The sequence below is a fragment of the Tursiops truncatus genome, chromosome 8, assembly GCF_011762595.2.
Source record: "Tursiops truncatus isolate mTurTru1 chromosome 8, mTurTru1.mat.Y, whole genome shotgun sequence".
NCBI lineage: Eukaryota > Metazoa > Chordata > Mammalia > Artiodactyla > Delphinidae > Tursiops > Tursiops truncatus.
The window spans coordinates 106,865,558-106,891,239 of record NC_047041.1 but is presented as its reverse complement, the minus strand read 5'-3'; the positions used below and the strand labels follow the sequence as shown (position 1 = coordinate 106,891,239).

Sequence of the window (25,682 nt, the reverse complement as noted above, 5' to 3'; positions counted from 1 at the left end):
GCTGGGCCAAGCAGAGTGGAGTGGGGGCAGTGATGGCAGTGGGGGAGGCTTGGGGCTAACTCGGGAGGGCCGCGGGAGGGCTGGCTGTGCCCTGGTCGTGGCGGTCTTGGGGAAAGCAGGGTAGGGGCAGAGGCATGGGCGAATGGGCTGCAGTGAGGGTGAACAGGCTGGGTGATGGGGCAGCTGGGAAGGGCAGGGCCTGCCCAGAGCTGCAGGAAGGGAGACCCTGGCCCAGCATCCCAAGGGTCCCGGGAGGGGCCCCGGGCAGGGCTGCAGTGAACCTTTCGGGGGTGGGTCCTACCTGGGGTTGGCAGGAGACAGACTCCAACTTGGCCTGAGGGTGGGCAGGGCTGGGCAGAGGGTCCCGAGCTGGGTCCACACCCTAACCCCCCGGGAGTGTCTCAGCACCTCCTTGGGTGGGGGGCGCCCTCTGCCCCGCCCTGGCCCCCAGGCTCCCCTGAAGGGCCCCGGCTGCCCAGAGGGCACGGTGCGCCCCCGTCCAGCTCACTCTTTCCCACTTTCCCAGCCCTCCTCATCCTTGATCCCGCCTCCTCCAGGCAGCCCCTCCCCACCCCGTGGCTGAGCTCAGGGAGCCTGGGCAGCATGGCCGCCCCTGGGGACGCCATCCAGACCCCAGAGGCCGCAGCCCGGCACCAGGCCGGCAATGAGTTCCAGAGGCGGAGTGAGCGGATTCAGGTGCAACGCCTCGCCCCAACCCAGACAGGGGCCGAGAGCCCTGGGCGCCCACTGAAGGCTGCCCAGTCCCCGGCCACAGCCCACCGCCCTCTCCCCACTGGCCACACCTGCTGACCGACCGGGGGCTTGGGGATAGGTGGGGTGAGGGGAGGGCCGGGCAGGCCCCGAGCATCGTGGATGCCAGCCTGACTGCCTTCTGAGGGGCACGAGGACCCTAAAGGTCAGTGGTCAGCGTGGTCTGGGCTGCGGTGCGGGGCTGAGCCGGGGAGGGGGTTTCCAGGGCCCTCTGATGCGGCCTCAATCTCGGGGGCACGGGGAGCCCATCTGCGTGTGCAGGTGGGCACACAGGTGACAGGTAGCCCTGAGTCCCCATCTGTAGCAACAGCTACAGTTTCCAGAACCTTTCAGAACCTGGCCCACGCCCTTCCCCCTGTCCCCCGAGGCTGGGAAAATTCCCTGGGGTTGACAGACAGCGACAGCAGTTTGCTCCTCAGTGGGCTCTTGGAAGAGCCCCCCGGGACCCCTCCCGTCGCCTGGAGCCCTGTCTTTGAGGATTCGGTCCCTGAGATGGTCCCAGAGCCTCCCGAGATCCACGACCGTGGTGTCACCACCGCTGAGAGCTGCGGGCCTTCGGGCTGTCCTCCCTGCACCCCATCACTGTTCCATGAGTGCTATTTTTTTTTTTCCTCTTGCTTCTCTGATCGAATGAATTCTGCTGCCCTGTCTTTGAGTTCACAGATTTTTTTCTTCTGCTTTATCTAGTCTGCTGTTGAACCTGTATGTTGAATCCCGCAGGGGCCCAGAGGAGGTGTCCCCACCTGCAGGGTCTTCCTGCCCCCACTTCCCACCTCCCCTGCCCCCTCCCCAGGGCTCAGACCTCCCCTCCCTCCCTCCCTCCACCAGGTACCCAAGTGAAAACGCAGAGGACTCAGAAGAAAATAAATTTAAATGCTTTATTTGGGATTGCGAGCGTTAAAAGTTAAAGACAAAACCCAAGCTGTGGATTCTGTCAGAAATAGCATGTTAGGGGCGAGTGGAGGTGAACACGGCCGCGGGATGGACTGGGCGGCAGGTGACACTCGGTGTTCTGCGCGTGGGGGTCCTCAGATGATGGTGTAGAGACCCGAGAGGGGGTCCCGCTGAAGACAGCTGGGGGGACTCGGGGAAGAGACACGATGGAGGGCCACAACCAGGGCGTGGAGGTCGGAAGGAGCCCGGGTCGGATGGCGATGACCCACAGAGAGCTGCTCACTGGGGTACACAGAGGAGCCTCGGCAGACGCCCCCAGAGCCCCCACCCGATCGAGGCAAACGGAACAGTGGGTGGGTGGCGTCTGGCTGAGTGGGCAGGTAATTTGGGGTGCCTCGAAGACAATTTGGATCTCAGGCCAATCCGTCTGGCTTCTCCGAATAAGACAATTTGGCTTTTTGGGCTTCTGTCCAATGGTCCAAATGGCCCACTCCCTGGACGCTGGCCGGGGGACCCTCTGTGCCTTGGGTGGGCTGGCACGGACCGCCCCCTGGGTCGTGCCAGCCCCGTCACCGGGGCCCAGAAGCCTCGGGCCTCTAGATTGCTAGTCGGGCTGCTGTGCAGGGGGGCTGCGCTGGGGGCAGAGGCGGGGGTGAGGTAAACCTCCCAGCCGCCCGGGTCCCTGCCGCAGCCCTAGGCGCTGAGATGGTGGCTGGGTCAGTACCGCCAGACCCAATGGCCTCGGGGCCCAAGCGACCCCAGCTGTCAGACACACTCGCAGCTCTCCTGCTCTGCAGGGCTCGTGCCCTCCGGACCTCTCCTACTGCCTGGCATCACCCCACCTGGTCACCAGGAAGCCCCGCGGAGCTCCGAGCTTCCTGGGGCCCAGACGGGGCACTGAGGAGGCGGGCAAGCTGTCACCGAGGGGCGCGGGGAGGGCTCCCCAGGTGCGCGGAAGGCGGCCACCTGCTCCCGCCCGATGGAGCCCCTTGCTCACGCATCTGTAGCCCCTTCCCCCCCCGCCGGCTGGGCCGGCCGGGGGCCCCACTTTGGTGGCCTCCGAGCACCTTCCTGACACCTGAAGAGACGCCTCCCTGCCCCCTCCTCCGCCCCTCAGGACCCCCGGGGACCAGCCACCGCCCCCGGGGGCCAGGCCAGGCAGCGGCCGTCTCCATTCCCCTCTGACTTCTCGGGGGGCACAGTGGCCAGCACCCCCGCGAGGCTCCACTCTCCACTCAACCCAAGCGACAGGGACAGGCAAAAATCAAACCAAGGGTGATAAATGGCGGAGGGCAGGACGGCGGCGGGCGCCGCAGAGGTGACAGGTGGTTGGCTTCGTGCGTTCCTTGTCCTTGGTCACTGCCCCCCTGTTACACGGGGAGGGGAGTAAGTTTAATTTGGTACATGAGCGCGCAAAAAGCTAAGGAGGGATAAAAAAAAAAAAAAGGAAAAAAGCCCCAGGAGAAGCCAATTAAAGGGGGGAAATAGATCAATTGGCGTCAATTTGGGTTCCTGATTCGATCTGTAATTCTGCACGTCTCCTCGTCAATCCTTCCTCCTGACCGTTTCGTCCAAACCCTTGCTGGACCACTTCCTACCCCAGAGCATCCCCCCCCAGCCCCCAATGCCCCCCCACCCACCCCACCAACCTCCAGACTTCCCACACTCCCCATGACCCTTGCCAGTCTCCAGGGGCCCTCATTTCTGACAGGCTCCCCCAGGAGGCTGGCAAAGGCGAGCCCTAGGTGTGCTGGGGGTGTCCCCAGATCTCACAGGAGCACACCTAGGGGGTCAGGCGACGCGGCAGGGCATGTCTTGCTTGGCCACAGCCATCTCCACTCCGGCCAAACCCGTTCCTCGCTCAGCACGATAGTAGGTGCGTGGATGCCAGTGGGGTCTGGGGGCATCGGGACTCTCACTGCAGGTGCCGTGGGGTCAGGACGGGTGCCGAGAAGGAGGGGGGATCTGCCTCATCTCGGAAAGATGGAACCACCCGCGCCTGAGCCTGGGACACACACCCTCCCACCCTAGGGCGCATCCCAGGGGACCAGAGAGGAGCACAGGACGCGAAAACCTCATCGCAGGGCAGCTTAGAGAAGAATTTGGGATGGAATGCGGTCTCATCTGCACAATGCTGGGTTTGGGTATCCCACATATATGGGTGTGTGTGCGTGTGTGTGTGGATGCACGTGAGGGTTGTGGATGTGTGTGAGAGTGTGTGTGTGCGTGTGCGTGTGTGGATGTGTGTGAGGGTGTGTGTGTGTGTGTGCGTGTGTGCGCGCGTGTGTGGATGTGTGTGAGGGTGTGTGTGTGTGTGTGTGTGCGCGTGTGTGGGTGTGTGTGTGTGTGTGTGTGTGTGCGCGCGCGCGCGTGCAGGGTTGCGTGTGGGTGCGTGTGCTTTCAAAGGTGAGAATTCAGACGTAAAATTTTGGAGCGTGTGGGCGTTTATGCCAATTAAGTTTTATCTGCGCGAATTCGGGTTTTCTGTCCCGTGCACCGCTCCCCGGGTGTTGCTGGGCCCCCCCACGGCTCCACAGCGGTCTCAGTGATGGAAACTACGGGGAGGAACAGGTTTGGGTCTTCGGTGTCACACGGCCAGAGCCCGGCGAGGGTTGGTGGAGGAGGGAGATGGCTGGCGAGCAGTGACAAGCCTACCTGCAAATTTGGCGCCTTCCTTTCTCTTGGATGGTCAGTCACAGCCAATTGAAGTCCAGGTCCGAGAGGAACGAGAAGGAAGGGTGGGGGCCGAATTCTTTTATTTTGCCAATTGTTTTGAAGCCAATTTATTTTTAGTATTTTTTTTTTCAGCTAATTGATTTTTTTTTTTTTAGGGTTTTCTGGAAAGCTAGTTAGCTTTTCCGGTGTTGCTAAGAAGCCAATTCGTTTCAAGGGGGCCGACACGTTTGTGATTGCAATTTCGGTTGGGTAATTTGGGGGTAATTTGGGGGTGATAATTTGGGAGAGAGGGCGAAAGCCAATTGATTTTGTACATTTTTAAAGATTTTGTTGTGATTCCCTTAGCCCGATGGAGGGGGCCGAGGAGAGAGCAGCCTGACGTGGGGAGGTTGGGGCACGGGGGCCAGGTCGGGGGAGCCCGCAGACAGGACGGTACAGAGGTTTCAGCGGTGGGACCTGATGGAAAGGTCCGGTCAAGAGGTCACGAGTGGGTGGTGCCGCTTTGCAGAATTACGACAATTTGGCTCACTTGCGATGGCCGGACGCCTCAAGAGAGGCGCCCCCGTGGGCGGCGGGGTCCTGGGTGGGCAGGGCGATCAGGGGGCGGTGACGCTTGGCCTCTCTGAACACCTCCAGCTCCTTGGCGAGCGTGCGACCCCGGCGGGCTCGCAGGAGGGCGGGCAGGCCCCTGCGCAGGCGTTGGGCGGACTGCTTCCAGGTGTCATATTGGAAGAATTTGCCCACGGGGTATCTGGGGAAGTTGTCCTGAGAGGGGAAGGGCCGGTCAAGGGGTGCCTGGCCCCCAGCCCCTGCTCCCCAGCCACCCAGGCCCCGGGGGGACATCTGGGCAACCTGCTGGGGGCTGTGCCTAAACCTTGCAGCGTGCCCGACGTGTGACAGGTCAGTAACTCCCCCGGCTTCTGGTCAACACCACCACGGTTGCGGGGCGGGGGGGGGGGGGCACGTGGCAAACATGTAAAGGACTCCCTAGCCGCGCTTCCAGCTGAGGAGCTGCTGCGCCCTGGGCCCCTGGCTTAGAGGTCACAGCCCCGAGGGGCTCCAGAGAGGGGGAGGGCCCCTCACAGGGGCCGGGCCGCCCACAGGCCCAGAGCTGGGGGGCTGCCCACGGGCCCAGAGCGTCCACAGGCCTGAGCTGGGGGGCTGTCCACGGGCCCAGAGCTGGGGGGCCGTCCACGGACCCAAGCTGGGGGGCCGCCTTACCGGAAGCACGGTCGGAGGGGTCGACACGTCCCTCTCGGACTTGGCGGGGGTGGCGCAGTAGGTCTCCAGCAGGGCCAGGTCGCAGCTGCGGAAACAGCACTCTTCCACGATGCCACGGCTGCGGCGGTTCACGCGGCTTGCCGGCCTGCCTGGAAGTCCCACAGGAGGAAGGAAAGGGCACGTCAGCACCAGCGCCCCAGGGGGCTCCCCAGGGTTCCTCCAGCCAGCCCGCCGCCCCTGCCCTTGGGACAGGATGCCGGTCACCTTGCAGGGACAGCCGGCCTTGGACTGGAGGGAAGGAAGAAAGCGAGAGGGGGGCGCGCAGGGGCCCCAGAAAGGAGAGAATGGACAGCGGGGTGAGTGCGCTCCAGGACCAGCCCCCTGGCCTCTCGGTGCCTCCCTCGTCGTATGTAAAGTGGGCACGGCCTCCTGGTCCACCACCAGGGGCTGTTTGGAAAATGCACGGGGCCCGGCCCCACATCCTGGGATCCCAGGGTCCTGACCCAAAGGCCGGCTGGGACCCAGGTGCCATCCCTGAACCAACCAGGAGCCTGGGTGCCTGCGGCCCTAGAGCCGCCGCCGAGACAGGTAGGAATGGGAGGAAGAAGGAGAAGACGGGAGGAGAGGAGTGAGGACCTGCAAAAACCACGCCCTCCTTTCTTCCCGTCCTCCCCCTCTCCTCCACGCACAGGCTCCAGACTCAGCTGCAAGGAAAAGCCCCCGGCCTGCCTTCCGCCATCGGTGGGGGGAGGGAGAGGAGCCCCTAGTAAGGGGTCCAGGTGCAGGGTCGAAAGGGTTGGGGGCTCAGCCCGGCCCTCCTTTCAGGGAAACCTGGCGCCAGGGGGCCACTCCCCGGGCGAGGGCCAGCCAGCACCAGACCGTACGGTGCTGTCTCCTGACCCCAAATGTGGCAGGAGACAGAGGCCACAGGAGAAGCCAGGGCAGGCAGGGGCCTCAGAAGCGTCAAGAAGCAGGAATGTTTTTTAAAGAGAAGCTCTGACATGCAAGACGGGCATTTTCGGCCCATTTCAGAGGGTGGGTAAGTAAAGGCTGCAGAAGAAGGTGCCTTGTGGTGGGTGATGGTTACGATGAGCCTTACGGCCACTGCCTGCTTGCCCCAGCCATGTCCCCACCCACACCCAGCCCTGAGCAGTGTCCGGCTGAGCCCAGGGGGAGCACACACTCCCTCCCCCCTCGAGGGTCAAGAAACTGCTCCCCAGTTTCTCCCATTATCCGCATGGACACTCTCCGGAACTCCCCTGACCCATCCTGCAGTTAAAGAAACTGAGGCCCAGACTGCTGGGAAACGAGGGCAAGAGCCCACACCCCGAAGGAGAGCTCACCTCCAACGGGGTACCCGCCCTGCCACACAGGGCACAGGGGCAAGGGAGAGCAGAGGTCTCCACATGCCCAGCCGGCTCCTGCAGGTTGGGAATCAGAGAGGAGGGCGAAGAACAGAGCCCTCGGGCCAGCAGGCGGGTGCCCTGCACTGTGCCCTGCCCCTCGGGTGCGGGTCCCACCCAGGCCTGGGGGCCCCGGCGGTCCCCTCCTGCGGATGCAGCCGAGCGTGGGCCAGGCACACTCACGCCGCCAGCAACGTGTGCTTTTATTCTGACTGGTTTTCAACCCATTTGATTCCATTTAAAATCTCACCATCCACGGGTATCTGCCCGTTGCCAAGATGTGGGCAAAACGTGCGGGGAAACCAGTGCCCGCAGCCCTGCCCATGGGCAGGTCAGGGAGAAGCAGGAGGGGAAGGGCTGCCTCCCTGTGGGGGCCTGGGTCACCCCGCCCGGAAGCCCGGCCTCCAGCCCACTCTGCACCCCACCCGCACCTGCCACTTAAGGTCTGGTACCCCTGTAGATACCACCGTCCACTCTCCCTCCCACCTGCAAGAAATCAGGGAGTGCGGGCACCGCCCAAGCACACCGTAAGTGCCTAATAAATGTGGACTGCGAGGGCGTGACTGCGCTCTCCAAGTCTCACAGCAAGGGCCCCGGGCTCATTCACCTCCGAGGGGCCTCCCTGGGCCCGACCCCCAGGCCAGGTGCGCTGCAGACCTGCAGAGGTGTCTGACATGCGGTAAGGAGGACTCCGGCATCTATCGAGCACCAGCTGCGTACACCCCTCCGCCCTCGCCCCGCTGAGCTACTTACTGAAGTAGAAGCCGCGGTCCCCGCAGACAAACTGGAGGGTGTCCACCAGCTCCCCGCCGCACAGAGTCTCACTGGGGCGGTAAGCAGCATAGCAGCACGAGGCGAAGGCCAAGAAGGCGAGCAGCCCCAGCATCGACTTTCCCACTCGGATCCCCATTGGTGTCTGCGGGCGGAGACAAGAGGCGTGAGCCCACCGCCCCGCCACGTCCAGGCCTGGGCCCCTCCCACTGCCCACCAGCCAGGGCGTCCCGAAATGCTGGCCCAGCAAGGGGATGCGGGCCTGCTCCCTTCGGGGACACTCAGCCCAGCCATCTCCTAATTTAAAGTCCAGTTACAGCTTCAAAGCATGGCTTTCTCCTTAATCTTAATTGTTTTAATTACAGAAGAGCTGGAGCTTCCACTGCTGACGCAGGCAGGATGCAGAGCTGCCCCGCGTGAAGGGCTGTGTGCGGGGCACACCTCTGAGGGGCACCGAGTGCTAGTCAGTAATTTCACGTGGGGATCCCCATCGTTATTACTGCAGGGGCTCAGCCACACCCAGAGCTGCAGGGGCCAGTGCTGGACACTGGACCTGGCCTCCATCCTATGATGTCATGGGGGCGGGGCCGGCACAGGGCAGCGGCCACTCCTCGGGCCTCCCAGCGCCAGCCAAGATGGCAGACGGCCCCACCCCAGCACAGAACATGTGCATCTCAGAGGACCGGCTGAGCAAGGGTGCCAGGAGGACCAGCCTCCCTCCCAAAGCAACAGGGGGGCTCTGCTGGGCCAGCACCACCCTCCTCCCTCCCGCACTGCCTCTCCCACCCTCTCAGTCTGCGGCTCAGCAAAGCCTGGGTCAAGGGTCCGACGGTCAGCACGGCGGTGCCAGCCACGCTCCCAGGAGCCACCTTCTCCTACATCACTCAGTCCCTCGACTCCAGCCTGCCCTGGGCACCCCAAACACACATAAAAGCCGAAAGCCTCCTTTCCAGGCCTCGCATCACACTACCCAGGGCCAGGGACCTCAAAGTCCCTCCAGGACCACCAGGCCCTCTCCCCATTTGGGGTACCCAACCCCACCCCAGGAGCTGGAGAGAACAGCTCAGGCCACCTAGAGGCCAGACCCCCGGTCCCTCAGGGCACCGCCTAGAAGGAGAGGCACATCTCAAGACACACCCCCTCACAAGGTTTTGTGGCTGCAGACCTGGGGCAAGGGTTAACCAGGTCCCCGAAGGAGTCGGGGGGCTTGAAAGGGACCTTGACTCCTCTTGGGACGCAGCGAGCCACCCCTAGCCCTCCAAAAGGTGGAAGCCCCCCAGGCAGGCAGCCCCAGCCTGCCCTCTGCGGGCCCAGGTACGAGCCCCTTCTGGGGGGACAGTCTCGGCCGGGTGCCCCTGAGCCCCGTGGCACCCGCAGGCTACCCTAGTAAGGGCCTGAGTGGAGCTGCCCACGTGTGTCCCTCTTAGGCTGTGCACCCAGTGAGCACAGAGGCACCGAGCAGCACGCCCCTTGCCAGCCTGGAGCAAGGCTGCTGCATGCTGGGCCCAGGGGAATTTTGATGCAATAAATCGTGTAGGAAATGAGGGGCTGCGAAGGAAGCACAGTCTCGCTTAAGCTCCTGACGAGCAGGGCCAGCTCCGTGGAAGATGGAAACTGCCGCCTGGCTCAGCTCACCTCCTCCCTGCACCAGACCCCAGCCTGTCTCCCGACAGCCCGGTGCCGCCCCCCCCTCCAAATTCTAGGAACAAATTTGTCCAGCTAGGGACTCGGTGCCGTCCGAGCGGCAGCCCCATCCTTCTGCAAGCCCAGCCACTCGGTGCGGGGTCCAGTCCAGGGCACCAGCAGAGAGCAGAAGACTAGACGAGGGGCATGCAGCTGTGCGGGCCAGGTGACCAAGCGGGCAGAGGAGGGAGGGCAGGGGCGACAGGGCAGAGGCAGAGGGGAGGGATGAAGGGGCTGGGTGGGAGGCCGCGGGCAGGGGCCAAGGGGCTGAGGCCGGAGCGGGAGGGCAGCCGGGTCCTCGCTCAACAGCCCCGGTTACCTGCAGCTGGACAGGAGGCTCGCTGGGGCTGGAGGAAGAGGATGCGGGAGGAGGAGGCTGGAAGGCTGCCTCAGAGGAGAAGCCAATGTCCAGTTTGCAGGCTGGTCAGTGCCTCAGCTTTTATGTCTGAGCCGGCTCCTCCCAGCCGCGGCTCCACCCTACCCCCACCCCTCTCCCTGCTGACCACTCCCCCCGCCCCCTTTGCTCCCGCCCCCTCCCTCCTTCCAGCCGTTCCCTTCTCTGCGGCACCCCCAACCGCCTTCCCCACCATCTCTTAGCAAAGAACGGGGGGCGGGGGGGCTCATCCTGCACCCCCAGCCCATCCTGGCACCGGGAAATGGGGGCGGGGGTGCAGGGAGGGGGGCTGCTTTCCACCTCCTTGTCTGGAAACTTCCATCTGCCCACTGGGGCAGGGGCAGTTACCCTCTCTGGGTTGTCCACTGCTGCCCTTTCGAGCCCTGGACCAGGCCCTCTCTCCAGATTACTGGTGGGCAATGTCGGGGACAGGGAGAGGGAGGCTGTAGGGGGTGCGCTGCCAATGCGGTGTCTGGCAGGACTCCTTTGCCAACTCGGCCCCCCTCGCTCCATCCTGGCCCCGCCCACCCAGTTTTCCTCTCTCGGTCTTGCTGGCACCGAGTCAACATACCAGGGTGGGTTTCTGAGACTTGCGCCCGTCCTCGTTGCACTGCCCCCCGCCCCCGCCCCCGCGGCACAAATCACAAACTTTCAGCAACACCCCCTGCACCCGCAAAGCGACCAGGAAGTCGCCTTGCAGACAGCTCACACCTCCCCGGGCACTTCCCAAGTCCCCACCCCGCCCCCCCCCACCCCTCGCCCCCTCCTCCGCGGCACAGGGCAGAGCGCGGGGTTCGAGACGCGGAACGTGACCGACAGCCCCCCACCCTGTCTGCCCCGGGCCCAGCCGCCCCGGCCCGGCCCGGCCCGCACGCAGCTTACCTGGAAGCCGGCGCAGGGGCCGCCCACCTCCCTGCTGCGTATTGCAAACCGAACAGCGGGCGTTGGCCCTCCTGCCGGGCACTCCTCTGCCAGCGCCGCTCTGGCCGAGTCGCGGGGGCCGAATGTGCGACGGGGCAGAACGGGGGGATGGCTTTTTTGGGGGGGTGGGAAACTCGTCTGATTGTTTGGGGAGGACGGGCTGTCTGCGGGCTGGGGCGGGCCAGATGTTGTACTTTTAGGGGGGGAAAGGGTATCGGGAAATGAGGTCAGCTGTTGTATCAAGGATAGAGAGGGGCAGAGATAGTGAGAGAGACAGAGTGAACGTGAAAAGGGGGGGGCCGAAGAGAGGGCGAGAGAGAGAGAGAGAGGACAGTGAGAGACGGGCAGGCGCACAGCGGGAGAGAACAGCGAGGAGAGAAACAGAAAGCGTATAATTAATCCACTTTGGGACGGCGAAGGCGAGAGGGCGGGCGTGGAAGGGGAGGGAGTTGGAGGCAAGGAGCTGGGGGGGGCGGGAGGGAGCAAAGGGAAGGCTGCGGAAGAAGAGAGGGGGCCGGGACCAGAGGCCGGAGAGGGGACGGGGAGCGCAGAGAAGCGAGGAAAGGGCGCAACGTCGGGGGCCGGGGAAGGTGCTGAGGGGGGCGGAGCGGAGGCGTCACCCGGGCCGCGGGCGCCCAGCTCGGTTTGGGCCGACGGAGCCCTCGGCCGTCGCGAGCCCGGGCCTCGGGGGGGGCGGCGGTGGCGGCGCCGGGGCCGCTCGGGACGCAGCGAGGAGGGGGAGCGGCCGGGCTGCGCGCCGGGGAGGGCCGGGAGGGAGCGCGGGGGATGACAACGCCGGCGGCCTGCGAGCCGGACTGCCTGCGGGGGGGACCGCCTCCTCGGGCGAAGCGGGACGGGCGTTGAGGTAGATGAGGAGGAGGCGGCGGGGGATCCGCAGGCCGGCGGAGCGCGACCCCGCCGACGGCGCCCGAGATGGGAGTCAGCAGCGTGGCGGCGGACGGCGTCGACGCGGGGCCGCCAGCCGGGTGGAGGCGCTGGCGGGCCGAGCGCGGGCGGGCGTGGGCCAGGAGGCGGGGGCGGCCGGAAGGGGGGGGCCGGGGGCCGGCCTGGCCTCACGCAGCTCCGCCGGAGAGCAGGCGAACTCCGGGCGCCAACGCCCGGCTCTTATAGCCGCGCCACCCCGCGGCTCGGCGCCCGCTCGGGCCCCGCTGGCCGTGCGCCCGCGCCAATGGGCGCCCGCGGGGCCCTCGCCCCGCCCCCGGACCGCCCTCGCAACTCGAGCCAAGGGCGGGGGGCGGGCTTGGGGTCCCGGGGGGCGGCGGTTGGGGGGGGGCTGTGGGGTGCGCGGGGGCGAGATTGGATTGGGGGCAGGGATCGGCAGAGTTCGAAAGAAATCCCGAATCGCTATTCTAAAGTGTTTGGGGTCCCCGTCTTAGGTTCCGGGGTGCCAAGGTCCCCGCATTAGTGCACGGGGGACGCGGGGCGACCAGGGTGGGCGGCGTCACACGCCCTAGCGACGGCCAGGTCCCCGCGCCCGGCCAGGGGGCTACGCGGCGAGGGTGCCCTGTCGGAATGCGGGCGCAGGTGGCTCGACACTGGGTCGGGGGTCCCCGAGTGCAGCTGGGATGTACAAGGGAAGTGGGGAGTCCCTGGGCGCGGGCGGGGCGCGCAGCCGCCACCTGCCCGAGCAGGCGCAGCCCCTCGAGCCGCAGCCGGAGCCCGAGCGCCCCCCGGTGCCGCGCGGGAACCGGGGAGTAGCCTCGGCGGCCGCCAGGTGCGGTACGTGGGGAGGGCCGGCCGGGCCAGGACCGAATCTGGGCCAGGCATGGGGCCGGCCCGGGCTGCGCCTGCCGGGAGAGATACGAGCAGGGCGGGAAACATCGCTCAAATCCTACCTGCATGACCGGGCTCACCGGGGTGCATCTAAGCAGCTCGCCTTTGGGGCCCACCCAAAATATCCGGATAATAGTTCCCCCGTCCTCAGTGCGTTGGACTTGCGCAGACTCGGGTTCAGCCCCAGGGGCCACCACGATAATTTGGGGGTCTGGGGAAACCATCTCCTGGAGAGTTTGGACGATGTAAGAAGTCGTTGTGATTTTTACCAAGTCAAAAACCACGCACGAGCCCCCGCGCCCCGCCCGCCCCCAGGAGCCCCAGCAGCCAGCGGCCCTCCGAGGGGAAGGGGCCGCCGGCGGCGGAAGCCCGCGTCCGGCTCGCCCCCTCGCTCCGCCATCAATCACGTCGCCCGCGCTCGGCGCGCGCCTCCCGGAGTCCTCCGCCCGGCGGCTGGCGGCGCCGCGCCGCCCGAGCCGGGTGCGCCTGTCCTCCGCGTCCCTCCTACCCTGCGCCCTGCCTGCCCCGCTGGGGGGCCGCCGAGGCGCTTTCCCCACGACCGTGATCTTTGCAGAGAGCAAACGAAAGCGGCGCGGGTTTCAGGGCGCCCGGCCTAGCGAGCGCGGCCGCCGAGGGGCTAGCCCGCCGCAGGCTCCCGCGCCCCGCGCCGGTGTCCCCGGCAGCCGCTCGGGACGGCGGCGGGTGGGTTTGGGAGCCGGGCCGGGACGCGAGGCGGCGGGGAGCTCACCGCGAGGCTGGAGGCCGGAGGCTGCGTCCGCGGGCGCGCTAGGAGCCGAGGCAGAGAGCGAGCGCTCTGCAACGGGCGGCGGACGCGCTGAAGGTGAGCGAGACCCCGGGGGCAGTCCCCAGTGTCCGGGGGCAACGCCCAGTCCGTTGGAAGACCCGGGGACAATGCCCAAATTTGGGGGAAACTGGGGGCAATGCCCAGTCGTTTTCCTGGACGCGGGAGAAGCACTGCCTGCGTCCTGGAGGACACGCTGCTGGGCCAAGTGTGTTTGGGGAACACAAGAGAAATTTTCCAACTCCGAGGAGCTCCGGGGACTTCGTAGGAGACGCAGAGAGGCCCAGAACCAGTGCCCGTGGTACGCGGGATTGGGGAAGCTGCAGAGACCGCGGCGGGGCCGGGAACAATGCCCAAAGGCCGGGAACGCAAGTCAGAGCCGCCTGATTTGCGGGCGAGAGAACGAGTGTCCCGAAGTGGGGACCCAAGGGAGGTTGCGTCGGTGTGGGGAACTGCGATTCACGACTAAATTCGAGACTCCAGAAAGAGAGTCCGAGTCTGAGGACCGGGGGGATTTCTCCCTGCAACTGGGGGACAAGGGAGCCGCGTCTAAAATGTGGGGACCCCAGCATCTGGGTCAGCAAGTTTGTGGGGGGTCCCACTTTGTGGCGAAGTAGGTTTGGGGATGACCCGAGGAAAATGCTCAGCGTGAAACTTGGGAGAACCCCAGAGGCGTACTGTCTAAAACCGGGGGAAGAAAAACAATGGACACATTTTGGGGATCTAGGCAAATCGTCCATGCGGTGGAGAAGAGTGGAGATTAATTTCCACAACTTAGAAATTCAAGTTAGTGGCCTGGACGCTTGCATCACCCAGGGAAAGTAACTTCCATAATTGCTGTGGCTTTTGAGAAAATCCTCAATGTCCTTTAGAGAGTCAAGAAACACGATCTAAATTCGGGGCAACCTGGGGTGTGATCAGGACATTTGGAGAATGCAGAAAATCAATGTCCTTTTATAGCTTAATTTTTACGTTGGTTTCAATTAGTTTATTTTTGGTGAACAGGAAAAAAATATATTTTCCTGGGCACTGTCTGCATTTGGGGAACCCTAGGAAGACGTGGCCCAAGTTTGGGGGAATCCATGAAAATTGTTCAATAGAGATTGGTACCTAAATTTCAGGGAACCTGGTTAGTAGCAAGGAAGCTTGTAGGACGCGGCCTATAATACCTGGGATTTCCAGGACCCGGGGATTTTTTTCGGTATCTGGGCAATTTCACTTTGGGAGGCCTGTGGAAAATTGCCTAAATTTAGGGGGACTCGGGGCAAGGATCATCAAGTCAGGGGACCCATAAATCAACGTTCAAAAAAAGATCAATTCTTTTGTGGAGGGGGGAAAATAATCTCAGTTTATTTTGGAGGGCTGGCAGGCAGTGTCTCAATCTGGAGGCCCCAGAAAAATCATTTCTGAATCTGGGGATCCAAAGAAGCTCTTCGAAGTCCTCAGGAGAAATGAGGGTCAGTATCTAAGTTTTATGGGGAAAGGATTCAGAGTTCCTAAGTGGTGGGGCCTGAAGAATCAGTGCCTGCAGCTGGGTATCTACAGGGGGTTTGCAGTGTCTGGGAGACTCAGAAAATGTCGACTAAATTTGGGGTGACTCAGTGGGTGCCTGAGATGCCTTGGAGCCCAAGAAATCGGTGCCTTTCTGTGACAGAAGTGTACCATTGAATGTGTCTGGGGGGCCTGGAGGGCAATGCCTGATGTTGAGAACCCAGCGTGTCCAAATAGAGGAAAGGGTCCAGCGTTGGTTGGCCCGGGATATGGGATCCGTTCTGAGTTTTAGAAAACCTGGATTCTTGTCAGTAAGCTCGTGGGGCCCAGGGAATTTTTTAATATTCAGAATGTTATGAGGCGGAGAAAATATTCAGAATATTTGGTTACTGGGACACTCAAAAGAGCTTGGTATAACAAGATATAGGCTCTGTGAAAGAGTTTGTTTTGTGCGTGGTTTGACCCAGGGGGACCTGGGAGGTTTGCGATTTGGGAGAATCTGCCTGTCCACGATCACAATTGAGCGCACCTTGGATAATTGCTCCGTGTGCTTTCGGGGCCTGGGTAAGTGTCTAAATTTTAATGAACCCGATAAGTGGCAAGGAAGCTTGGAGATCCCCGGGAATGAACGCCCCATATCTTCATGGCCCACCAAAAAAAAAAAAAGGGGGGCGGACCAGAAATCAATGCGTTTTGGGGACCAGAAATCATCCGCTCAATTTTGTGGAACTCAGGAGATCAGAGCGCAGACTGTTTATGATTCAGAAGGGGGATCGGCGTGCTTTGGGTGTAACGCCTAAATTTTAGTGGAGGTATGGGAAGCAACGTTCAGACCCTGAGGGTCCCGGGGAAATGGCTTAGTGTGTTGCGGAGGTGGGGGTGCCTAGGATTCTTTGTGGAAAATTTAGGGAACCCAGCGTGAGGCCAATACAGTTGTGGAACCCAGCAGATAATGCCCCGAACTCTGGTGAACCAGGGGAACAGGGCTTCAGTGTGGGGGGCCCAGAACAGGGGTGGTAAGCTTGGGAGCCACTGTCGTCCAAAATTACGGGGACACAGGAAGAGAGCTCCACTTGTTTGGGAATGATGCCTAAATGCCAGAAAAACACTGTGCACATTCTGGGGAGCCAGGCGAATTGGTCAGCCTGACCACAGGACCCAGGGTTAATGTTTAAATCTTCCCGAATAGGGTTTGCCACTGGGTAACTCTGCAGAACCTGGGGGTGGGGCTGGGGGGTATATAAAATTGTGAAGAGCCTGGGAGAAAACACCCAATGAGTTTGGGGACCCAGGCCACTAGTGTAAACCTGGGAAAGCCAGTGGGGGTTATGCATTTTCAGATCCCCAGAAATTAATGTGCAAAAAAACCCCAAACCAAACCAAAAAAAAAAAAAAAAAAAAAAACCCTTGTGACCTGGAGAAATGTTGAATGTACTGGGGGGACCTGAGCAAGGCTTAAATTTGGAAGAGACCAGAAAATATAATGTCTGCGATCCGGAGGAGCGGGGAAGGTGCTGGGTGGGTTGGGACCCTGGGAATGGAGGGCTGCGTTTGAGAGGTTGAGCTCCGGTGCCCGGGGAAGCACCCGCCGCTGGGGATCCGCCGCCCCCGGGACTCGCGCGGAGCAGTGGCGCCCTCCCCGGGGGACGCGAGCGCGGGTTGCGCGGCGGCGGCGGCGGCGGCGGCGGCGGCGGCAGTAGCAGCTCCGGGGCTGGTGCGCGGGACTCCCAGGGGCGCCCTCCACCCCGGCTGGCACATGGCTTCTCCCGCTTTTGCCTCCTGGGCCATGAGAGCGCTTCCGTGCAGAAGCCCGGCCGGGCGGGCGTCGGGGTGGAAGGGAGAAACCCGAGAGCCGCGGGGGAGCGATGGGGCGCTGCTCCCCCGACGCTCCCGGGGCTCCGGGCTCCCTGCTCGGCCGCCTGCGAGGAGGCCCGCGGGCTCCCCGCCGCCGCCGCGCCCCACGCGCTCCCGCGCTGCGAGCCTAGGCGAAGCCGCGGCCGCGCCGCCGCCGCGGGCAGGCTCGTCCCCGGCTCGGTTTGGGGGCCCGGGAGCACCCCCGGCGGCCACCCCCTGCTCGCCCCGGCGCTCCGGCGAGCGCCGTCCGGGCCTTCCCCAGCCCCCAAACGAGAGCGAACCCAGTTTTGTTCTGGTGATGCGGGAGAGCAGAAGGCCTGGGAAAGAGGAGAAGAAAGTCGGGGGAAGAGATGGGGGGCAGGCCTGCACGGTGGCTGGGGGTCAGGGGTCTCCCTTCGTTTTTCTCGAAGAGAATTTTCACGAAAAGCCTCCCTCTCCGAGCTGTGAAAGCCTAGTTCCTTGAAGACAAACACTGAACCCTACCCAGCCCCAAGGCACTGGCGGGAACTGGATCACCCCTTCGGAACTGGGCAATGTGGGAGGTGGGGGACAGCCACCCCAGGGGCATCTGTGGGTTGGGGGTGCTGCCAGAGAGGGGCTGCTGCTGGGGGCAGCAGAATGGCGGGGCCTCTGGACCGGTATGCCGGCCGTCGCTTGTCCCCGCTGTCACCCCACAGAGGGACCCCAGCTAGAAGGGGGACACCTCAAAGCCTGACACTCTGGGAAGGCAGGGGTTAAGGCCATTGGACAGGTGTGGGGACTGGGCAGGGCTGAGGCAGCCCTTTCACAGGAGCTTGGCAGGACAGGGAGGACACCCCCCCACCTATGAAAAAAAACAGCCCATTTTCCACCCAGAGCCCAAGGCACGTGGGGAATGTTCCCCCTTCAAATTCCAGTCCGTATCAATCACCCCCGTGTCCATTCCAAGAACATCTGGCCTGTCTCGCCCCCCCTCCCGCCCATCACTGCCCCCCTTTCCCCCTCCACCAGCCTTCTGCAGTCCCCCGCGTCCCTGGCTTTCAGGCCTATGCCTATAGGAGGGAAGGCGAGGAGGGAGCCTCCGGAAGGGAAGCCTGGCTGCGTAGCTCCCTGTTCTGTGGCAACTTGTAAATTGGGGGCGAGGAGTATTTTTAAGTGCCTGTCTGCGGACCCGGCTCCCTGGGATCCCAGAGCAGATTTCAAGTCCTGGATGAGGGCCTCTGCTGCCCTCGGCCCTGCTCTGGTTTCCCCACCTCTCCTCCAGTCCTACTTCCCAGGCTGGGGGTGGCGGAAGGCTGGGGTGAGACGTGTGTCAGTGGGGCTGCCTGGGCGCACCCATGCCAGCGGCCCTCTGGTGAGCCACTCCCCTGCTTTGTGCCCTGAGCAGGCGCCAGCCCTGGAGAAGCTGCCGCCGGTGCCTGCAGACCTGGACCTTGGAGGTAAGACGGCTGAGGCCACCTTGGGGTGCCAGGCTGGGCCATCAGGGCAAGGGGAGGGGGGCAGAGATGCACTTCCTCCCCGTGAGGGGCTGCCTGCTGAACCCTCGCCTTATTTAGTCACGAGTTCGGCTAAAGGAGCAGGGTTGTCGGGGGGCAGATCCGGGTCGCTGCGGGGCTCAGAAAGGGCACTGGCCGCCCCCAGCCAGGACCAGCCGCCCAGGTCGCCCCGACTTCCGGCCCCCCATGGTAGGAAGGGACCTGCCAGCAAGCGGGGCATGTCGTGGGGCTGGGGTCTCCCCCAGCACAGGGCTTGGCTGGCAGGAATTCAGCCCCAAGCGCCATTCCCCCCCCCACCCCTAACGACCTCCCCCCCCCACCCTGCAGCAGCCCTGGCCGCCCCTCTAGATCTGCAAACCACATTTCAAAGAGAATAACCATCCCCCCAAAGATTCGGACTCACCCCAGCAAGCCCGGCCCTGCACCCAGGCCCGCGGCTCCAGTGCTCCTGCCTTGCCGGTTCCCTTGCTCCCGCCCGCCCTGCAGCCGGCCTTTCCCACTCCCCGGTTTCCTCCCCCGGCTCTGGCTCCGAGCTGGCCGCCCCCCCCCCTCCCTGGGACTAAGCCCAGCATTTTACAAACCCGGCTCGTTCTCCGAGAGTCCCCTGAGCGCCCCTCCTTCACCCCCCACCCCGCAGGGCACCCGCCGCTGGGGACAAGGACCCTGCCCTCCAATCTAGGAGGGATACCCGCTCCAGTCAGCCCAGCTGGAGGCAGGGGACCCAGGCCCCAGCTGGAACGCCAGGACCCGACGGCGCGAGCCACCCCAGGCACAAGGCACCACAAGCCACTGATCAATAAACCAAAAGTCAGAAGTACGTATGGGTCGGTGTGTGGGCAGCAGGGGAGGGGGCCGAGCAGGCGCCCTCGGGAAGGACCGAGGCGTCGCCACTATTGTACTATTTTATGTAGTGTCTGAACTAAAGACACCTTTAAAAAACGTTCTTGGTTTCTCTCTCGGATGCGCAGACCAGCCTGCAAGGGGGCACCTGCTGGGTCCCCCACTGCAGGCCCTGAAGAGTGGCCTCTGTCGCTTTGGGGTCAGCAGCAAGAACACAGACCCACCCACCTCCACCTCCAAAGCTCTCGGCGAGCCTGGAGCGAGCGTCCCTCTAGGGCAGCTTAGCCTGGGCCCCCACCCCGGTACCTGATGCGTGAACCCTGCGGCCACCGCCACGGAGCTGGCTCCAGAAGTGTCCAAGGAGGCTCTGGCCCCTGGGCCTTTCTAGTCACCCCCCCGCGGCCCCCACGCACACACAGGAAGCCCCGCCGGCCTGAACACAATGGAATCATGACAGCAGCACTGAGAATGCCTCCCCGGCCTCTGGTCATACCTCACTCGCGCCTCTCAATTCTCAACAGCCAGGAGGGCTGCGACTGTCGCCCCCTTTGACAAATGGGGACACAGAGAGGTCAAACCACTGGTGTGAGGACCCACAGCCAGCAGCCCAGGACAGGGAGGACGGGTCTCACATGCCCCAGCTGAGCCCAGCTTTCCCGGGGTCCCCTATTCCTCCCCAGCGTATGAGTTTTTCCCGGTGTGCCCTCCTTCTTCCTTCCTCCTCAATTCTGTCCTCACCTTGACCCCCTCCCTGGCTTCTCCTCTACGCTGCTCCCCTCCCCCTTCCTCTGTCCTTCTTCTACCAGGAGCTCCCCTCTGAGGACCATGCTGCTGCCCAGACCGCAGGGAGCCCCCCAGGGAGAGAGGCACCTGGAGCCGACCACCCGAACCCCAGATTCCAGCTGTGTGACTCTGAACACACCCGCAGCCCCTCTGAGCCTCCACTCCTTGTCAAAACGGGGATGGGAACTAAAACTGCCCGGGGGGCTCTGAGCACCAAAGGAAATCAGGCCCCTGTACGGAGGCTGCTACGCAGAGATCTGTACCAGGGGACGCTGGGTCCTGTCCTGGGAGTCTGGAATCACTCACCTCTGCGGGGCTGGAGCTGACTGCCGGCTTCAGTTCTGAGCGGGTGGGGATCGCCTGGGCCACAGGCCGCAGCAGCTGACCTCCGGGCTGGGGTCTCGGGTGGCTCTGGCCTGCTGCAGCTCCGGCTGGCGCTCGGGCTGCGGCTCAGGCTGGGGGGCAGCCTGGGCAGGGAGCTGACCCGCAGATGTGGGGCCTTGGGGCTGGCAGCTAGAATCCACCTCCTCTTCCTGAAGCTCAGTGGTGACTCTTCGTCCCCTGGGGAGAAGCGAAAGGGTGCTCCTAAGATGACTGCTTTTAAAACAAACCCACCCCCCAAGCCAGTGCCCTGGTCCCCTGCCCCTCCCCTGGCTGTTGGGTGGAGAGGCTGCAGGTCACCTTGTCAGGGTTTGGGCGGCGGCTCCCCTTCCGGTCCCTCTGGCTGCCCAGCTCTCCCTTTCTTAAAGCACTAGGGAAGGAGGAAAGTGTCCACAGTTCACCCGGAGCTGGGCTTCCGCAGCCAAGCCTGCAGAGGTGCCCATGGAACGGCAGGACACCCTCTTGTTGGACAGGCTGCCCCTTCCTGCTGTGGACTTCTGCCTGGGCATGGGGGCTGGGGGCTGCACACCAACAGCCTGCCTTGGGGGATCACAGCACACGCTATCAAAATTCTCCCCTGTACTCCCCAGCATTCCCACCTGGAATGGAAGCAAGGAGGGGGAGCTGGCACAAACCAAAGGACGCAGCTCTGCCTTGGGAAGGCAGCTGAGAGTGGGGGGAAGCTGGGCTTCTCTGGGGAAATGAACCTCTTCCCCACAAACACCACCCTGGCCGGACGGAGGCGTCTGGGACCCTGGGTGGTGGGAAGAAACACGTCATGCACAAAGTAATGCACTCCTGGCGAAACTACCCAGGGCAGGGGGAGCTGGGAGGGGGCCCGGGAGAACACTGTCTGGAGGAGAGAAGCTTTACTTTCTAAATCCTGCTGTGGGGCCCCAAGGGGCATTGCCCCTTCATTGTCCTTCTCACTCTCCTGTGACATGGTGGGATTCTTTTGGGGGGGGGGTTGTAGGGAGTGGGGAGAGAGGAGGGAAGCTTTACTTTTTAAGTGGCATCAAAAAACCAAAAAACAGCTCCAAAATCTCAGGGCCCCGCCCCTCTGCAGTGTCCTGTTTGTCTTTGGTTGCCGTCGGGGAGGGTGGGGTGCAGCAAGAGGGAATTTCTCACGCAGAAAAACCCTGCCTTTTACATTTGCAAAAACAGCTGTGCCTTCCTGCTGAAAAGAGCAGCCCTACCCTCCGCCTCTGCCCCTCCCATTTTGCAGAAGGGCGAAGGAAAACTTACTTTCCTCGCAAAAGACTCGAGGGCTCTGGGCAACCCTACAGAAGAGTCCCTGTCCACCTGTCCTTCCCGTCCCGTCCGAAGTCGAAGCTCGCCTGCGTCCTCTGGCGCAGAGGTCTCTCTGCTCCTGTTAACTGCCCCAGCCCCAAGCCCCCGGCCCACCCACGCCTGAAAGATCAGAATGCAGCTTTTCTCACACACTCAAGGGGGAGGGAGGGAAGCCCAGTCACCTGTACTCTAGCCGCTGCGTAGTCCCCGAAGCTCCCGGGCGGTGGATAAAAAGGACTGGGGAGTCTCTGGTGCCCCAGGCTCTCTGCCGAAACTGCCCGGGTGATGGTCCGCCGGCCGGGCCAATATTAGCAGTCGCCACCAAAGCAGGGGGGGCTCTGGCTGTGCTGCCCGGACCCTCCAGCCGGCTCGCCGCAGAGGCGGAGGAGGGGGACGAGGCTGAGGCTGGAGAGACGACGAAGGGCACTTTCAAAGTGTGCATCATAACAGGCCCCTGGAAGCAGGGGAGCCTCGCCGCCACTGAGCACGGCACCTGCTCGAATCCCAGCTGAAACTATACTTTCGCCCCTCACCTCCTCATCCCCTCCACGCCTTTCCTCAAGCCCCTCCAAATTTGGGTAGCTTTGCGCCAACTTGGTGGTGCCGGGGCAGCTGGCTCTGGCACCTTCCCATGTGAGGGCACAGCGCATTAGGGGGTGGAGATCAGGCCCACCCCTAGCCTGGCAGAAAGGCGTTTGTGGGCGTGGGCGTTAGCCGGAAGCACTCCCTGCCTGCTGGAAGGTGGGACTCTTCGGAGGGGGTGGAGAGTGGGTAGGGCCTCACTAGATTGACACTTGGCAGTCACTCGACACCCTGGCATGCCAGTGGGCGTGGCACGGGTAAAATGGGGGCGGGGCATAATGGGGAAAAAGCCAGGGTTCGAGAATGGTCAGAAAAATCTTTCTTCATGGGCTCCCCACACAGCTGCAACACAATGCGGCCATGTCCGTCCTTCTTCCAGAGGCAGGGGACTCACCTGGGAGTTTTCTCCCTTCCCTAGTGGCATCTGATACTACCCCCTACACCCTACGTGTGGTGCTGGGCACCCAAGGATGCTGAAGCAAATGGAAGGCGGCAGGTAGCGAGCAGCAGTGTCCTGCTCACAGGTACCCCTGGGTGGGACGACTGGGGCTCACAGTCTTTTGAGCTTGGCGGAAACTCCAGTTGAGGCATAGACTCGGAGGTGTCAGAAGCTGGTGGTGGTGGTGGTGGTGGGGACCCAGATAGAAGTGCTGCCTGATTATACACTAAGCCTCACTGGGAACTTAAACTTTCCTGAGCCTTCAGGTAGAGCAGGAAGCAGATCAGAGACTCACTAAGAGGCAAAGACACGTGCTGTTCCCAGAAGACCACCAGTCCACACCCTCCCTGTGCCCCTGCACCCCAGCTTACCAGCCTGTGTTGGGGGTTAATTCTCCCCTCTCCCTTTGTCTTTCAAGCCCTCACCTGAACTTCCTTCCTTAGCTGGAGGTATACGTCATCTGGTGGGAGGACAGGGCTTTCAGTGGGGAAGAGAGCCAGACTTGGGGGGACTCAAATCTCGTGGGGGTGTTCTAAACAAAATGCAGATGCCCCAGAGCCATACCATCCTCTGGGAGGAGGGCAGGTGGGCCTCCTCACTGGTGTCTTGGGTGGGGAAGGATGCAGGGATACTAACGGTCCTGAATCAGGTCCAGGGCACAGAGAGGGGACTCAGTGTGAAGCAGCCCACAGTTGGGGGGATGCAGCAGTCACGTGCTCACGCTGGCTCTGCTTTGGGTTCTGTGGCTTTGGAGTCTTCACAGCCTGTGCCACACACCTATGCCCGCCCCCCACCCCCGACTCCAGTGTCCGCTGCCGGGTGCCCAGATGTCACAAGAAGCTACTTGCAGGTCCCTAGAGAGAAACGTATCTGGGACTTCCCAAGCCTCAGGTGGGGCTAGAGAGGGTGAAGGGCTGACCCCACGTCAGATGATGGGGTTCCATGGAAGGCCCACCAAAGGGGGTGTCTTCAAATTGAGAAGGTGGGCAGCTAAGGGGTTGAAAGGGCAGCAGCCTTTCAAACCCACAGATCAAACTCTTGGAAATGTGGAACCTCCCACCCCTAAAACAGTGTATGGAATCTGAGCTCTGCCCTAGTGAGAATCCCCGTTTCTGGCACAGCCCCAAAGGGGATCTCACCAAGGCAGGGCTGTTTTATTCCATCAGAACCTTGAAGCCCAGAGTGTTTAAGCAAAGGAAGGTGAGCAGAGAAAGGGTTTCAGGGTGGGGAGCACCCATGGGGGACTAGCTAGGCCATGGTGCCACTGAGTCAGGACTAGAAGTGTTGTGGGTGTGAGGGCTGTGACCCTCGACATTCCATGTACTGTCCATGGTGGGAACACATGGCCTATAGGGGATACAGGGTAGTGGGAGAGAAGGGACAAATTCGGGGTGCACCTCACAGCATAAACGTCACGGCCCCACTGCCTCTTAGGCCTGAGAGAGGGTTATCCCATCCTGGGCTTCTGGTCAGATCCTAGTTATGCCTGAGAGACTTAAAGGACCCTTAGAAATTCCCTAGTTTCCTCCACTTGGCTGCTTAAGTGGCCTCATGCTGACACCTGGTGGCCAATTCTAGAATTACAGCGCCCGGCTCAAAAGTTCTTCGGAGCGGCAATCTTGGGGCACCCTGGGGAGAGGGCTGGGGGCAAAGTGACAACATTCTTCCTGCAAGGGGGAGGCCCCCTGCAGTGTCGGGGTACTGGTGGGCTCTGCACCTTTGCGCTTGGATCTGAGGCTCTCCTCTGCCCCCGCCCTGGCATTACAGAACTGACGGTGGAAGGAGGCCCAAGGGAATTCCTCTCTGGCGGTTCCGATCCCAGGGGTGTGGCGAGGTGATGCCTAGAGTACAGGTTAAACCCGGGACGCCTTCCCAGAACATCCGCTGTGTTCTGAGAATTAGAGAAAACTGTATTATGTTTATATCAATAAAATCAGATTCGTTACTGAGAGGCTCTGGAGCAGAACGTTTGGGACCCCCATCCTGAGGCAGGGTCCCCGAGACCAGATTCAGGGGCTGAATCTTGCGCCCGCGACCCACAATCCCCGCAGGGCTTTCCAAATCTGACCCGAGCCTGGCACCTTGTGGCCACATCGAGAAATGCACCCGCAGCCCCAGAAAACACCTGGCTGTCCTAGAAATCAATATTGCCACGAGGATAACAGAAGAGCCACTTTACCAAACCTGAGAGCCGAGAGAAGAGGGGGGAGGAAACGGAACCCCCATGCTGAACTCACCAGACGTCCCGAGAGCCCCGCACCACTGGGACCTGTCTGACCCAGCCACCTCTGTGCGGGCAGCTGGAGAGGCCAGGGTGAGGCCACCCCAGGGCAGCAAGGCCACAGTGGGAGGGCCGGGGGCTCATGCTGTACCACTCACACTGCGGTGTATCGAGAAGGGGAGAGGAACGGGCACGAGGAGACCTGGAGGCTGACCCGGCTCAAATCCCTGCTCTGCGGAAGGACCTGGGCGAGCCCGGGCACCCCTGGGAGGCCACGTGCCTCTGACCTCACAGGCTTGACATGCTGGTGCCTGAAAGCCCTTAGGTCAGCGTCCAGCACAGACCACATACTAATACGTGTTTGTTATTGTTCATCATTATACTCTCTCAATGCAAAAGTATGTTTGCCCCCGACTCCCCTGACCGACGACACTAGAACCTTCTTTCCTGGGTGTTGGTAGCTGAGTCATGGCCCCGGCTGGTCCTGGGTAAAAGCGGCCACCTGAGAGGACTCTGGAGTTTGGGGGGAGGGGGACTGGCCAGGCAGGGAGTCTTGCCCTGTCGCCGGGCACAAGGGAGCCCCGGATCCCCTGGGCCATGCACATCCCTTCCCTCATCCTGCTTTCGGCCTCATTCAAGACGTGTGAGCCCTCCACGACCCCAGCCCCGGGCCTCCTCCCTTGGGGAGCTGTTCTTCCTGGCAAGCCCCACCCAGCACCCCGACATGCCCACAGGCCACCCCTGCTATTGAGGAGCTGCTCCTTTCCCGTGGAAGACGCATCAGCGGCCTTTTGCCTCTGCTGCCCGCAGGGGCAGCAGCCTGTGGAGCACGAAGGCCCAGAGAGGGGAAGTAACGTGCTGGAGATGCAGAGCTAGAGGCCGCAAGAAGCGCCCTGCGCCCGTGGTCCTCCCTCGGCCTTCCTCACCTACACGCCTGGCCCACAGAGGACAGCGCGGTGCATGCCGGGTGCGTGGGGGCAGCCTGAGACCACGGCC

At 62.8% G+C, this 25,682-nt stretch overlaps 1 protein-coding gene across 3 annotated transcripts; it reads right to left on the bottom strand.

Moving 5' to 3' along the window:
* Positions 1-1,635: 1,635 nt before the first annotated feature.
* On the bottom strand, positions 1,636-11,740 carry IGF2 (insulin like growth factor 2). Of its 3 annotated transcripts, none has more exons than XM_073809357.1 (4): positions 10,696-11,740; positions 7,719-7,881; positions 5,563-5,720; positions 1,636-5,106 (listed from the first exon to the last, which is right to left on the bottom strand). In XM_073809357.1, exons 2-4 carry the CDS (start codon positions 7,873-7,875, stop codon positions 4,867-4,869), a joined length of 555 nt encoding a protein of 184 aa, XP_073665458.1. In that variant the 5' UTR covers positions 7,876-7,881; positions 10,696-11,740; the 3' UTR covers positions 1,636-4,866. The 3 variants fall into 3 exon arrangements, with proteins under 3 accessions (XP_073665458.1, XP_033717331.1, XP_033717333.1); XM_033861440.2 differs by having other exon boundaries at positions 5,563-5,711; positions 10,696-11,736; XM_033861442.2 differs by lacking the exon at positions 10,696-11,740 and adding an exon at positions 9,739-9,890.
* Positions 11,741-25,682: the final 13,942 nt, after the last annotated feature.

Coding starts and splice junctions, on each gene's coding strand:
- IGF2 (XM_073809357.1), bottom strand. CDS start 7,875: ATGGGGATCCGAGTGGGAAAGTCGATGCTGGGGCTGCTCGCCTTCTTG. Junction 5,721..7,718: donor GGACCGCGGCTTCTACTTCA/GTAAGTAGCTCA, acceptor TTCCTCCTGTGG/GACTTCCAGGCAGGCCGGCA. Junction 5,107..5,562: donor CCCCTCCGACCGTGCTTCCG/GTAAGGCGGCCC, acceptor TTCCCCTCTCAG/GACAACTTCCCCAGATACCC.